The 16,313-nt window shown below is 37.5% G+C and overlaps 1 protein-coding gene across 6 annotated transcripts in view; it reads left to right on the forward strand.

Annotated features, from left to right (window-relative positions):
- Positions 1-16,313, forward strand: part of PHACTR4 (phosphatase and actin regulator 4) — a gene marked incomplete at its 3' end in the record, with an annotated part of 91,566 nt that overhangs the window by 15,994 nt on the left and 59,259 nt on the right. For all 6 annotated transcript variants that reach the window (XM_079114557.1, XM_079114552.1, XM_079114555.1 and 3 more), the window contains exon 2: positions 11,940-11,993. Coding sequence is in view for 5 of the 6 variants with exons in the window: in XM_079114548.1 (XP_078970674.1) it covers positions 11,940-11,993 (54 nt within the window). The remainder of the gene's footprint in view (positions 1-11,939; positions 11,994-16,313) is intronic.

The following is a 16,313-nucleotide window of genomic DNA, read 5'->3' on the forward strand; positions in this document are numbered from 1 at the left end:
CAGGGAGGATTACAAATTCAAGGTCAACCTGGGCAATTTAACAAGACTGTCTCAAAATGAAAAAATAAAATAAAAAAGGTTGGGAATGAAACTCACTGGTAAAGCACCTCTGGGTTTGGTCCCCAGTACAACAGAAACAAAAACCTTTATACCAATTAAACAATAACTTTCTATCCTCACTCCCCCATCCCCTGACAACCTTTGTTCTACTTTTTGTATCAATGACTTTAACTACTTTAGGTACTTAATGTGAGTGGGATCATAAAATATTTATCCTTTTCGGTCTGTCTGGCCTATTTCACTTAGCATAATGTTTTCAGGGTTCATTCATGTTAGTAGTATGTATCAGAATTTCACTCCTTTTTAAGACTGTAGCATTCTATTGTATGTTTGTACTTCATTTTGTTTATATATTTGTCCATCAGTGAACTCTTGAGTTGTTTCTACCTTTTGGTTATTGTCAGTAATGCTGCTATAAACATAGTTGTGCAACTATTTGTTTGAGTTCTTGCTTTCATATCTTTTGGGTGTTGCTAGATCATATGGTAGTTCTCTCTTACTTTTAATATTCTTTTTAGTTGTAGATGGAGCTGAGAATGTAACCCAGGGCCTCACATACAATAGTCAAGTATTCTACCACTAAACTGTAACCACAGCCCTACCATTTTTTTTTTTTTTTTTTTTTTAAATCAGGGTCTCATTTCATTACTGAGGCTGGCCTTGAACTTGCATTCCTCCCCTTGGCCTCTCAGGTAGCTGGTATTATAGGTGTGTGCCACCATTCTGTTTTCCCCAAAAGATGCACAATTTTACATTCTTATCAGCAGTGTACCAAGTTTCCAATTTCTCCACATCCTTATACACTTGTTATTTTCTCTCTTTTAAACAATGGCCATCCTAATGCATGTGAAGTGCCATATCACTATTTGAGTTGTATTTCTCTGAAGATTAGTGATGTTGAACATCATTTCAAATGCATATTAGTCATTTGTTTGTTTTCCTTAAAGAAATGTCTGTTCAAATTCTTTGCTTTTTGTTGTTTCTAGTTTTAGAATCAGCTTTTTTTTTAAACCCGTCTTTGGCACCGTGGACTGAACCCAGAGGTATTTTACCACTGAGCTACATCCCAGTCCTTTATATTTTATTTTGAGACAGGGTCTTGCTAACTTATCAAGGGTGTTCTGGACTTGCAATTTGGGATTACAGTTGTGTACCACCTGCCAGCATCAGCTATGTTTAAAAATAAATAACAAGTATTTCTCCTTCTGGAGATGGCCCACATTCTCCCTTGAATAAGTATTCTTGCTTTCCTAAATAAACCTCTGTGTCTTTAAAAAATAAAAAAATAAGTAAAAAATAAATGTCTTTGGATTGTTAACTAGCATTTGGTTAATTTTAAGAGTTTCAAAAAAGTGTTTTTTTTTTTTTTTTTTTCATGTACTCGGGATTGAACCCAGGGCCTTGCACATTTTGAAATTGTATTTTGAGATAAGGTCTTGCTAGGTTGTGTAGGATGCTCATGAACTTGTGATCCTCCTACCTCAGTCTCCTGTGTATTTGGGATTGCTTGTGTGAGCCATACTGGGTTCTGACAAAATTGAATTTGATAGATTTTGCTGCTTTTCATTGCTTTTATGGGATAGATTTTTGGAGGTTCTTATTCTTTGAGTCCAGAAATGCTTCTCTCATCTACTAGATTTTAAGCTTTTAACTGTTATTTAAAAATATGCTATAGGCTTTAAAAACAATCTACATAGCTCCTTTCAAGGTTCTATGTGCCTAGTGTTTTTTATTTATTATTTTTTGAGACAGGTCTTGCTGCGTTGTCCAAAGCTGGCTTTACACTCCTAGCTGAGTTCAAGCAGTCCTCCTGCCTCAGCCTCGCTGTACATAGTCAATTTTAAATCAATGCTTGTTTGATTTGTCCTTCTAAGAGTTGATTGTTTCATGGATGATTCTGCACTATGTTTGTAGTTCTGTACTGGTCATTCCCAACAAGTTGTCACCTATCTTGGAGCTCTCAGAAAATAAAAGCAGGTGCCAGTAATCACTCATGGGTGAGGGTGCATACTTAATTATGTGAATGTTACCATGAATAATAATCTTGGTGTGAAAGGAAAGCTGATATTCTCAGTGTGCTCACTGATCATATGATATACTTCTAATATAATTCTGTTTTGCAAGTAGCACATTAGTTTATTTTGTTTGAAAAATAGATATAACTTAACTGTAATATTTGTTATTCACTTGTTGAGGAGTATCTCTAAAATTGTCAAATTCTTTCTTTTTTGTATATTAGTGGTTTGTAGGATTGGAATTTTTCCAGGTGGTTAAAGTTTTGTTGTTAGAAATAAGACCTTCATTTTCAAATTGTAAGTAGCACTGAAACATTTATTAAATAGTATCAATTTCAGTCCACTTGAATATCCTCAGATAGCCAAAGTGACAGGCTCAATTTGCCATTTGTAAATGTGAGCACATTCAAAGAGGGTGACTAATAATTAGCGGGTTTTCTTTTTCTTTTCTTTTTTAGTACGAGGGATTGAACCCAGAGGCACTCTACCACTGAGCTACCTTCCCAGCCTTTTTTATTTTTTATTTTGAGACAGGGTCTAGCTAAGTTGAAGAGACTGGTCTTAAACTTTTTGTGATCCTCCTGCCTCAACCTTCTGAGTAGCTGAGATTGTAGGCATGGGCCACCATACCTGATTCTAATTGATAATTTTATGGCACAGTGTTTTGGGGTTTTTGTTGTTGTTGTTTTTGGTACTAGGGATTAAATTCAGGGGCACTGGTCCACTATGCCACATCCCCAGCCCTTGTTTTTTATTTAGAGACAGGGTCTCACTTGAGTTGCTTAGCACCTTGCTTTTCCTGAGGCTGGCTTTTGAACTCAGGATCCTCCTGCCTCAGCCTTCTGATCACCTGGGATTACTGGCATGCGCCACCGCACCCAGCTGTGTTTTCAGATCTTTGTACTGCTGTTATGGTAGTGATGAAACCAGCTAGGGCCATTGACTGATACTTAATACTGATATCCAGTATAGTATTTGTTCAATGAAGGATTCAAACAGTATACTCAGATGAAAAATGAAAATTTCATTTTCTCCTTGTTTTTGTTGAAACTGAGATTTTCCTTCAGAGTTAATGTTTATAACAAGTATTACAGCTAAAACTACTCATGTTTCTGGGATCATGTAGCATCTACCTAATACTTACAAAGATCCTTAATGGACCAGGTGGGGTGGTGCATGCCTATAATACCAGTGATTGGGGAGGCTGAGGTAGGTTGTTCACAAATTCAAGGCCAACCTGGGCAACCTAATACTAATACCCTGTCTTAAAAAAAAAAAAAAGAAAAACAGAATCTCAAGGGCAAAACTATAAATTTGTAAAGGCTAAAATATATAACTTTGTGATGGGTAGAGTTAAGTGACTTGGTCCAGTTTATAACATCAGTCAAAATAGCTGGGGTTTTGTGTGGGTTTGGAAGAGTCCAGTAAAATCTCATACAGAAATTAGAGGCCTGTAAGAGTCCTTGGAACATGTGAAAGGACCATGTGGTATTGAAACTTTGTGGTCTGTGATTTCAATAGCTTGGTATTAGAATTGGAAGGTATCAGATGACTGGCAAATTGTCAGCATAAGCCCTATTGTTAAAGGAGTGCTGTTCTAAGTTGAGTTCTCTGGGAAGCAGACTTGGTTCAGTGTAAAGAATGTTTATTAATAGTGTCCTTGGGATCATCTCTGGTTTAAAGGAATAACAGTATTTGAGCAGAAGGAGAAGTTAATAGAGATCCAATAGTAATAGAGATGCAAGAACAATTCTGGGCATCATGGACTACTGTGGTCTGTTATAATTGTCCCGTGTCATGTTGTAATGCTGATCTTATATCCTGGCCTTATTGAATGCTAGTCTTATATCCTGAGTTTATTTATATGTGGACCTTCTAAGTATATGACCTTCTTTGAGGCAACTCTTGGCATCTGAGGCAATTCCTAAAGGTCGCTATAGACTGTCTTCCAACAATTTCCAGCAGTGGGGCAACAGGTCAGTCCTTAAAGTGGGGGTATCTAGTCAGTGCAATACCTTGCTACCATGGTATACTTTGTGTTGTGCATATTGACTTCCTTATGTATACAGAGCGGGGGTTGGTCCTGGGGATTAAACCCAGGGTCTCAGACATGGTAGGAAAGCAATCTATCACTGAGCTACATTCTCAATTCTCAACTACATTTTATTTATCAGCATTGTTGAGGTACAATTCATTTACAGTACAATTTACTCATTTAAAGTGTATGGTTCAGTGACTTTTATTATATTTACAAGTTGGAAAATCATCTTTTCAATCAGTTTTGTAACATTTTCATTATCTTCCCCCCCCAAATCCCTATTGCCATTAACATCACTCCCCAAACTCCCAGCCATAGACCACCACTAACTTAATTTGTCTCTATAGATTCACCTATTTTGAACATTTCACATAAATGGAATCATACAGTACATGGTCCTTTGTGATTGACAATTTGCCAGTCATCTGATACCTTCCAATTCTAATACCAAGCTATTGAAATCACAGACCACAACATGTTTATCCATGTTGTAGCATGTATCACTACTTTACTACTTTATTTCTTTTCCTTTTTTTTTTTTTTCCATTTTTTGGTATTGGGGATTCATCCCAGGGTCACTTAATCACTAAGTCACATTCCCAGCCCCTTCCCTTTTTATTTTGAGACAAGTTGCTGAGGCTATCCTCAAACTTGTGATCCTCCTGTCTCAGCCTCCTGAGCTGCTAGGATTACAGGCTTGAACCACTGGCCCTGCCTGACTGCCTGCCTACCTGCCTGCCTGCTTGCCTGCTTGCATGTTTGCTTTTTATGTGTGTGTTACTGGGGGTTGAACTCACGGGTGCTCTACCACTGAACAGCATCCCGGGCCTTTTTTTTTTTAATTTTGAGATAGTGTCTCACTAAATTTCCTAGACTAGCCTCTAACTTGTGATCTTCCTGCCTTAGCTTCCCAAGTCTCTGGGATTAAAGGCATACACCACTGCACCTGGCAGTACTTTACTTCTTTTTATTGCTGAACAATATTCCATTGTATTTATTTTGTTTATTCATTCATCAGTTCATAGACATTTGGGTAGTTTTCATTTTTTAGCTATTATGAAATATGTTGCTTTGAACATTTGTGTACAAGTTTTATGAAAAGGTGTATTTTTGTTCTCTTCTATATACCTAGGAGTGGAATTGCCGGATCATATGGTAAACTCAGTGTTTAACTCTTTGAGGAACTGGTAGATTCTTTTCCAAACCTGCCTCACCATTTTACATTCCACCAGCAGTGTATGAGGCTTCCAGTTTCTTTACACCCTTATCAACACTTCTTATTGTCTGTCTTATAGCCATTATAGTTGGTGTAAAACATTATCTCATTGTGATTTTGATTTGTATTTCCCTGATGGCTAATGATGCTGAGGATATTTTCATGTGCCTGTTCGCTCTTTGTACATCTTCTTTGGAGGATGACTGCTCAAATCTTTTGTCTGTTTTTTAATTAGATGATTTTTTTTTTTTTTTTTTTTTTTTTGAAATGTTGTCTCCCCAAGTTGCCCAGGCTGATCTCAAAGTTGTAAGCTCAAGCAATCCATCTGCCTCAGTTTTCCAAATGCTGGAACTACAGGCAGGCACTGCTGCACCTGGTTTGTTTAACAGCTTTTAGATGATTCTATATGTGATACCATGAGTTTGTCCCATGGTCCTGGTTCCTGTCCTGCACTTATCTGCCAGATGATTTCCTTGATATATGATAAGATGTTGTGGGGACAATGCTTGCTAGTGGATCAAACATTTCCTGAGCTTTCCTCATGCTTATTGCAACCCTGAGGGCAGGAAAGGTTAGCTTACACCCAAAATATTGTCTGTTCCTGTTAGAATAAATTGTTCACCTTTCCAGGGCAGAAGGGACCAAATATAATCAACTTATTAGAAAATAGTCAGTTGGTTTCCTTAAAAGATGGTACCTTCTTGAGAGTTTAATGTTTGTCTGTGTTGCTGATCACTTGGATGCTATAGCATTGTTACTAAGTGGGGATAATTTGTTCATATGTACATTTTGTTAGCACTGGGGAGACCGTGACAAATGATGACTGATGTAAATTGGTTGAGTCATCTTCTCTACTTGGTTATTTAGTTCCTCTTTCATAGAAGATGTTCACTGATGAGCATTAACACGTAATGAAAGACCTTTACACTTTAGGTCCACTTCTCTGTCCTTCCTAAGAACTCTTGCCCCAATTTTTTCTCCTTTAATGTTTAGCATTTCAGGACATTTGCCCAGGAATCTGCTTTTTTTCTAATTTAGCCACTTTTTTGTCCACACAAAGTAAACAGATGTATTCCCTACAGTTCTGCCCATTGGAAGTGTTTTCTTTCACCACTGTTTATCAGTTACACCCTCTGAGTGAGGCTGTAATGCAGCCACTGTCATTTTGGCTTGTACCCTAGTATGGCCAAAAGAATATGCTGAGGGAGAGACACTGTTGCAACAATGGCAGATGATTTGAGTGTTGAGCTGTCTGACAATGTTTGTGCCTTTCTGGTCCTACTTGTGCTTTACCCTGGATGTATTATTTTCATCTTACGGTGGATTGTTGTTGGGTCCTTACAGTCTTATAACCTAGTGTCATGATGAGTGATTCTAGATAAATGATTACTTCATGTCCCTTGGTTGGATATTCCACATCTACTAGGACCTAGTAGCATGCCATGAGTTGTTTTACAGAAGACGTGCCATTTTACACTGCAAATAGCATGGCCTTGCTCCATTAACTCCAGGGCTACTGAATCTGTGTACTGATTCTCCCACTGTGCTTTACCATAAGACCCCTGGTACTATAGGATCTGCTGGTTTGTTTACCCTACTACCTGGATTTTTTTTTTTTTTAATTGGTGCATTATACATAATAGTGAGATTTGTTGTTACATTCTTGCATTCTTGTATATGCATACCACCTAACAATATACTTTGGTCATTTTCTTTCCCCAGTACCACTTTCTTGTTTATTCCTAATCTCAAAACTTTTCTCAAATCTCAGCTTTTTAGTTACCCAGTACAAAACTCAGAGCTGTGTTCTCAAGAGTCATGTTTCCCTCTTCTTGGTAGGAAATACAAGATGCTATAATTTACCTAGATACCTTTATTTGAATGTTATATCTTACCATACTCCTGACTACTGGAACTTTAAACATTGTACTGATATGATTGTAGCATTTATCCTTCACCTTCTGGAGATCATGAATCTTATCAAGGCCTCTATTGTGCTTTTTACCTCTTACTTTTCTAGCTCAGTTAACATGATGTTATTAATGGAGTAGATAAATGTGATATCCCCCCGCCTCTTTTTCCTTCTTTTTGTGGTACTGCAGATTGAACCTATACTACCACTGTTACATCCCTAACCCTTAAAAAAAAGAAGTTTTATTTATTTACTTGTTTATTTATTTGTTACCAGGGATTGAACCTAGGAGCGCTTTACGCTGAGCTGCATCCCCAGCTAATTTTGTTTTTTTTTTTTATTTTGAGGCAGGGTCTTGCTAAATTGCTTAGGACCTTGTTAAGTTACTGAGGCTGGCCTCAAACTTGCAATCCTCCTGCCTCAGACTCCCAAGTCTCTGAAATTAACAGGTGTGTGCCACCACTTCCATTGAACCATATCTCTTAAGACTGTAATGTGCCAGAGCCCGGCAAGTTTGACATAATGCTATAATCTGTCTTGTGTGAATGTGGATTATTTCTAATCTTGTTTTCTAATAGGGTAAAACAAGAAGTTATTTCTCTAGTCACTATTGACTACCACGCGCTTGGGTCTGTGCTAATGTGTTCTAGCAAAAATAGCACATCTGGCATGGCAGTTGCAGTCCCAGCTACTGTTAGATTGAGTTTTTGCTAAGTTTCTACCTTTCTGCAGGATTTGTCTCATTTCTGCAGGGATTGCCTTGTTAAATACTGCATCCTCTAGGGCTGTAGCACTAATTTCTGCTCCCTCCCTTGTCCTGATATTGTTTTGTTTGTATTTATTATCTCGGTGGGGTGGGCAGTTTTAGAGGCTTTCTTCCACTTAGCCCTCCCCAGTGTGATTAACTTATCTCATGGGCCAAGGACCCAAAATGAATGTTACACAAATTTCCAAGTCTATCTCAACTTTACATTCAGGGACCAGGGAAATGATCACTTGGAGGGCCATAGCCCCAGGGGACACACTATGAGCTGGGTTTAAGCCAGAGCTTTATTTATTTCCTAGTCCTTATGAGCCTATGATGACACTTCCAGACTCCAGGAACCCATAACAACTTGTCCTCAAAACATTTGAGTGTTCTTCTTTACTCTGTTACCTGAATAAACAACTGTTCCACAGAGCAACCACATAATTTACATGCTTCATACACATGGGTTGAAAATGGGCAAGAAACTCCCACCAAATCACCATGACTCTGCAAACCCAAGGAGTAAAGGGATGGATCCAGAGAGCATGGAGTTGGGGGATAAAGCTTTCCTGGGAAGGTGGCAGAAAGTGGACCACATAAGCTCTGACTCCAAGCCCCTAGCACATATTCCATTTTCCCATCAGTCTTCACTTACAGAATGTATAGATGAAATTTTAAGAATTTCAAAACAGGGGCTGGAGTTGCGACTCAGTGGTAGACCACTTGCCTAGCACACGTGAAGCACTGGGATCCTCAGCACCACATAAAAGTAAATAAGTAAAATAAAGGAATTGTGTCCATCTACAAATAAAAAAATATAAGAAAGGATTTGAAAACAGCAGCTGCAGAGTATTAAGCTCCAAGTATACAGGAACCTTTTGAGCACCACAGTTCTTGAAACCTATAGCAGATAGGTCAGAGTTTTTCAGGGAATTGTTATACTTGGGTGTTGTAAGTTACTTTCCCCTGGATACAGGCCTCTTTCAACCAACAGGTTCAGAGTCTAACTTAGCTGAATACCTTCCTTTTTTTTTTTTTTTTTTTTTTTTTTTGTGGTGCTGGGGCTCAAACTCAGGACCTTGTGCTTGCAAGGCAAGCGCTCTACTGACTGGGCTATCTCCCCAGCCCGATTCAGAGTCTGAAACTGGCTCGAGTCCAGATGATGGGCATGGGATCTTGACTTTTTTTTTTATTGGAGCAACCACCCTCAGCATCTTGATCCTCCATTCTTGATTTCTTTTTATATTATAAATGGAGTAGTGTGCATTTTGGGGTGGAAGTGCTGGGGATTGAACTTAGGACCTTGAGCATGCTGAGCACATGCTCAGTCCTGAGCTGCATTCCCAGCCTAGACTAGCACTCTCATTAACTGTTTTGCATAATGGCCACTGACAATCATTAACTATCTCCATAAATCTGTGGGTTTGGTGTCTTTGCCATTTTGACTTTGCTGGTAATTATGGTAACTGTATCTGTTGGGCTTCTAATAGTTAAGTATCATGACCTGGTATTTGTTTCAAGAGTTCCTTCATGGGGCTGGGGAGATAGCTCAGTTGTTAGAGTGCTTGCCTCACAAGCACAGGGCCCTGGGTACAATCCCCAGCACCGCAAAAAAAAAAAAAAAAAAAAAAAAAAAAAGAGTTCCTTCATGGCCATTGTGTTCAGTGAGCTTAGTTTTGTAGCAGTTTCCTCTATGGAGGAAAGTAACTATCAGATTTCTTAATGATGCTGGTGTCCCCTCACTAACACGTACCTTATGGCATCCTCCCATTCTTTCCAAGAAACAGAATAATTTGATGGATTACCTGATAAAATGTAATACATCTACCTCAGCAGGCCTAATTCCCTGAGCCTGTTTTAAAATCCCTTCCTGTCCCTGCAGTTCTGCATTATAACCCGGTGTGGGCCCTCACTTTTCCAGTTTCTTGGACCTATCCTGGAGTTTTTCCTCTATCCTCTATCTTAAAAGAATGGATGATAACATCTCCCTATTCAGATTTATGTCCTAGTCCTCATGTTTAGGCACCCAGAATTCAGTCACCTGGCTAGTCACATTGGCTTCTGCCAATACACACTGGCTTGATTCTGCAACTCCCTGCCCACTTTATCAGGACCAGAGCATCTGGGCTGGGTTATGCTGTTAACTAGGTGTGAGGCATGGGAGTTAGCTAAGAGTGACAGATCCTGAGGTGGCATTGTTTTGTGAGTAGCGTGAGGAGGCCCCTGTTATTTTTGAGCAAGAGGAGAGTATTTGCTCCTATAGGAACCTTGGACTGCTTTTGTGGTCTCCTGGAATTGAGGGATATCTGGGTACTTAAGATTTTGGAGGGCATTATAGTAGTCCCTTTTGTCCTATGCTTTGGCAACAAGCAAATAGTGGTCACAATGCATCGTTATATGTATATGGTTATATTTTGCTATTTTGTGTAGGATATGGCACTTATGTTCATGCCTATAATTTTTCTTACACTGACCTTAAATAAATTGGGCAGTACTTCCTCTTCTGTTTTTTGGGGGGGAAAACAACCAAAACCTCCGATGTCTCACTAGAGCTACCTTAATCCCTTTGGAGGGCAGTTCCTGCAATGGCCTAAAGACCCTCTACTAGGTTCTGCTCTTTTTTTTTTTTTTTTTTTAATGTGGTGCTGAGGATTGAACCCAATGCCTCACACGTACTAGGTGAGTACTCTACCACTGAGCCACTACCCCAGCCCCTGGTTCCACTCTTAAAGGTTCCGCAGCATTTTCTAGCACCATTACCCTGTGATCAAGTTTCCAGCATATGAACCTTTGAGGGACAAACCACATAGAAACCAGTGCATTAACTCAGATGTCTTTTTAATCCCGTGTATTAGTGTCTCATTCTTTCCTATTCAGGTCCCTGACGTAGGTGTAACATACCTCTGTTGACTGTGAATTAACCTTCTTTGGAGCCCTGCTACTCTGATGATTAATATCTAGGCCTGGTCTTCAGCTTTTTCTGTCCTGCTGTAAGAGAAAAGAGCCTCTTTGCAAGTTATAAAGGATGCCCTGAATCTTTCTTATTTGACTTTCTTTTGTTTTTTTTTTTAATTATTTTAGTTTTTTGGGGGGATATGGGTGGTGGCATACCAGGGATTGAACTCAGGGGCACTTAACTGCTGAGCCACATCCCCAACCCTATTTTGTATTTATTTAGAGACAGGGTCTCACTGAGTTGCTTAGTGCCTCACCATTGCTGAGGCTGGCTTTGAACTCACGATCCTGCCACAGCCTCCCGAGCTGCTGGCCATTGCAAATGGCCTTAATTTTATTTTATTTATTTATTTATTTATTTATTTATTTATTTTCGTAGTTGTAAATGGACAGAATTCCTTTATTTTGTTTATTTTTATGTGGTGCTAAGGATCAAACCCAGTGCCTCACGTGTGCTAAGGCAAGCACTCTGCCTTTGAGCTACAACCCCCGCCCTTTCTTTTGTTTTTGAGAGAGGTCTCTCTGTGTTGCCTAGGCTGGACTTGAACTCATGATCACACCATCTCAGTTTCTGGAGTTGCTGGGATTATAAGTGCCTGCCACTGCATGTGGCTGGCTTCATTTTTTGATTTTCATTTGAACTTTTCCTAGTTGAACTTAGCAATAATAGTTTTTCAGTTCCATTGTTATGATACTGAACTGTTTTTTTTCCCCTTATCTTCAAGTGTCTGATACATCTAATCAAGTATTGTGGTCTCATCCACAGATAGACCAGCACTGTTCACCACTGGTGAAAGTTTAAGAATTGAACCAGCAGCTGTGTCAGAAAAAAAAAAAAAAAACTGTGTTCTGTCTCTGACCAGTGATGGGTACTCATTGACATCTAGTTTTCTAGAGGTTCACCTCCAAAACTCATCCTGCTTATTTTTTAAAAACCATAAATGGCAATTATGTAGTTTGTTTTATGTATATAATTTACCTTTTTCTCATTTTAGAAACTGTACCCCACCTCCCTAAACTGGTTAATAGTGGCATGGAAGATCCATTTGGTGAGTATCACCTGCATTTTTCTTAATAAATTATGGAGCTTTGAGAATGAATTAATTTTTTCATGTTCAGTATGCTTCTCTCTCTCTCTCTCTTCCTCTTTCTCAACACCAGGGATTGAACTTAGAGGTGCTCTGCCACAGAGCTACATCCTCAGCCCTTTTAATTTTATTTTGAGACAGGGTCTTGCTAAATTGCCCAGGCTGACCTCAAACTTGCAATCCTCCTGCCTCCACTTCCTGAGTTGTTGGGCTTATAGGTGTGTGCTTTGCCTGGCTTCAGTATGCTTCTCTCTAGAATAGTGGTCCTCAAACTTTTGCTCTTAGGACCCATTTATACTCTTAAGGATAATTGAGGAACTCAATAAGCTTTATTTTTCTTAATTTTTTTTTTAGTTGTATATGGACACAATATCTATCTTTTATGTGTTTATGTGGTGCTGAGGTTCTAACCCAGTGCCTCACGTATGTGAGGCAAGCATTCTACCACTGAGCTACAGCCCCAGCCCTTTAGTAGACCTTTTTTTAAAGTATTTTTTAGTTGTCAATGAATCTTTCATTTTATTTATTTATATGTGGTACTGGGTATTGAACCCAAGGCTTCACACATGCCAGGCAAGCACTATACCACTGACCCACAACTCCAACCCCTTCAATAGACTTTTGATGGTATAATTTATATCTATTGATATTTGCTGTCATTAAACCTGAGATATTTTTAAAATATTAATTCATTAAAAAATAACATTAATAGACCCATGTAGGTTACATAAACAATATTTTTTTAATGAAAAAGAACTCCAAAAATAAATCCAACAAGAGTGGCATTATTTTGGGCAGGGGGTTTTAGCTCATTTGGTAGCGTTCTTGCCTCACAAGCACAAGGCCCTGGGTTCAATCCCTAGCACCGCAAAAAAAAAGAGGCATTATTTTACATTTTTGTAAATCTTTAATGTCTGGCTTAGTAGAAGACAGCTGGATTTACATATCTGCTTCTACAATTTGTCATGTTATGACATACCATGTAAGCACTATTCAGTATAGTTTGGGGGATAATGAGAGTGAAAAGGCAAGTTTTATGAGATGTATTATCTTAGTATTATTATAAAAAGTTGTTTTAAAGTTATAGACCTCCTGAGATAGTATCAGGGATCTCCAGAGGTCCCAAGGCATGTTTTGAGAAATGCTGCTCTGAAATGTTATTTACCTCAAGTAAAACCAATAATTATTTGAAACATTAAAATAATAAATGTAAAGTTTCCTATCTTGATCATGTAGTAATTTATGTATGCTTCTGTTTGGATGGAAATTTAGTTCTGCTAATATTTTAGAAACAAGTGCACTTAGTAGTGCTTCATTAATACTTAGTTAAGGAATGGTAATGTGAAAGTAATGATAATAGCGAAGATGTTTTGCCTGTGTGTTGTGTTTCATCCAGCAACATTAGTAGGAGAATCTAAATCTAGATACACAAAGGGTATTTTTTGGTATCAGGGATTGAATTTCACCCAGGGCACTTTACCACTGAGCCACATCTCTAGCCCCTTTTTTATGTCTTATTTAGAAACAGGATCTCGCTGAGTTGTTTAGGGCCTTGCTGACTTGCTGAGACTGGCTTTGAACTTGTGATTCTCCTGCCTCAGTTTCCCCAGTCACTGGGATTACTGTTGTATGCCATTGCACCCAGCTACACAAAGGTTTTATGTCTGCCTTTTTGACTAAAAATCAGTTACTATGTAAACCCTATTTCCTGTTGATTGACATTTCAAAGTGAGCTATCCATTCTAGAATATCAAATTTTTAAAACCATATTATAACCTAGGAAGACTAGTTTGGAAGTACTTTACATTTAAAAATATGCATCAGCCAAAAAACAAAAAAGGGGGGGGGGATCAGAGAGTTTAACTCTAGCATGCTTACAGGAATCATATTGATGCAAGCATTTTCTAACTCTTCATCACATGGGAAATAGTCCTTTTTTATGCCAGTGCAATTTGAGGATATATTCTGAAGATGTTAATAAGTTTATATTCTTTTCTTGCTCCATTACCATTGATGACTGAGGTAGATTTTTGCAATAATAAGATTGCTCAGATTAATAGTTTTTGTCTAGGTTTGAGAAGACTTCTATTGAAAACCTTGCAAGAACAGAATTTCTCTGATATTCATGACCCTAAATGACTTTTGTAGGACCATCATTGGCTTCTTTTTAAAAAGTTTTAGTTGTAGGTGGACAACAGTACCTTTATTTTATTGATTTATTTTTTATGTAGTGCAGAGGATTGAACCCAGTGACTTTTCTTGCCAGGCAAGCACTCTACCACTTTAACTCCAGCCCCATGGTTGACTTTTTAGTAAAAGAATTATGTTCATCAATGAGATCTTTAGTTTGAACACTAGAGGGCAGTCAGTACTTTTTTAACAAATTTGTAGTTTAGTACCAATTAATTCCTGATAGAGTTATTTATGAAGAATTATAAATTGAGTTTATTTTTGTAGTCTAGGAACAGAGTCTCTTTAGAACTGGAGTGTTGCATGAAAACTCCAAATATTTTTACTGCAAACTTAAATTTTCTTTCATATTGACCTTTTTACCTTACCCTATAAGTGCATGTTAAATATCCCTAATCTGAAATCTGAAATGCTCCAAAGTCTGGAACATTTTAAACACCAACATGACAATACAAGTTGAAAATTCCATCTGACCTCAAAAATGGATTACATTCAAAATGCAAGTATACTAAAAATATTTTATAAAATTACCCTGTGGCTATGTGTATAATAAGGTGTATATGTAACATAAATGAATTTTCTGTTTAGACTTATATCTTAATCACAAGATATCATTATGTATATGCAAACAGTCCAAAATCTGAAAATAAAAATTTAAAAGCCAAAATTCTTTGGTCCAAAGCGTTTTGATTTTGTTTTTGATTTGGTACTGGGGTTTGAACCTAGGGGTACTTTACCACTAAGCTCCATTTCCCCAGCTCTTTTAATTTTTTAATTGTTTTGTGTGTGTGTGTGTGTGTGAGAGAGAGAGAGAGAGAGATAGTGTAATGCTAAGTTATAGAGTCTGGCTTCCAACTTGGCATCACTTTCCTCAGCCCCCCCAAGTTGCTAGGTGATCACAAGCATTTTGAATAAAGGATACTCAATCTATATAACCTGAATTTTAATATGATTTAATTAATTAAAGATTAATCTATTTTAATTCAACTGAAATTAAATTTAATATAACTTACATTTACTAGAGAATATTAAAGTGAGAATTGTTATGGAAGTTATAGTTGGCTGAGTCATCAATTGGAACATAAAGTGAAATATGCTTTTGTTGTTTTGGGGGAGGGACTGGAAATTAAACCCAGGGCCTTGGGCATACTAAGAAGCACTCTACTACTGAGCTAAACCTCTCAGCCTGAAATGTGCTTTTGGTTGTTCACTAATATAGGCAAAAATTTGGGTATTGTACAATAATGGAAGGATTCCTCCTGTACCTATTTAACTCTAAAAATTTTTAACATTTCCATTCATAATGCGTATTTTATAGGAAAATGGGAATGACTAATAGTTTTAACAACCACCTTTCTCTGTCTCTGTTCTTCCTTTTAAATCTTAAATTGTTTTTTTTTTTCTTAGTTGTTTATAAAACATACCTATGGTAAGAATTTGGTATACTCAATACTGTTTTACAAAGAGTAGAATTCTGAATATAAAATGAGTTTATTTTTAAGAAGACCAAGTCCCAATAAGATGGATTGAGAATTTTGTTACAATCAAGATTGCTAACAATTATGTAGATACATAAAGAAAGAATTATTTGTAGTATTCTGAAAATGAAAGTAGTGAAAAAATTTTACTCATCAAATTCCAAAGGGACAGACATGAACAGATGCTTATTCATTTCATTGTAAAATATTTAAAAATCACATTTGTTAATATCACTGTTGTTCTCATCAAAAAAGTCTCTGAATTTGGGAAGCTATAAAACTCACTCTAGATATAAAATTTCCAAAATTCAGATTTATATTTGAAAGTTTGAATTACATATATCACTGGCAACAAATAATGTCAGCTTTTTAAAAATATTTTTTTAGGTTTTGATGGACACAATATCTTTTATTTTATTTATTTATTTTTATGTGGTGCTGAGGGTCGAATTCAGTGCCTCACCCATGCTAGACAAGCACTCCATCACTGAGCCACAACCCCAGCCCATAATGTCAGTTTTCTTTGTTAGTTACAGGCTTACTTTGAGAAAATGTCCAACGCCTGTGTGAATGAATAAATGGTATTTCATGAAGAAAACTGACTGACTCAGTT

This window comes from Sciurus vulgaris (genome assembly GCF_902686455.1).
Source record: "Sciurus vulgaris genome assembly, chromosome: 1".
Lineage (NCBI taxonomy): Eukaryota > Metazoa > Chordata > Mammalia > Rodentia > Sciuridae > Sciurus > Sciurus vulgaris.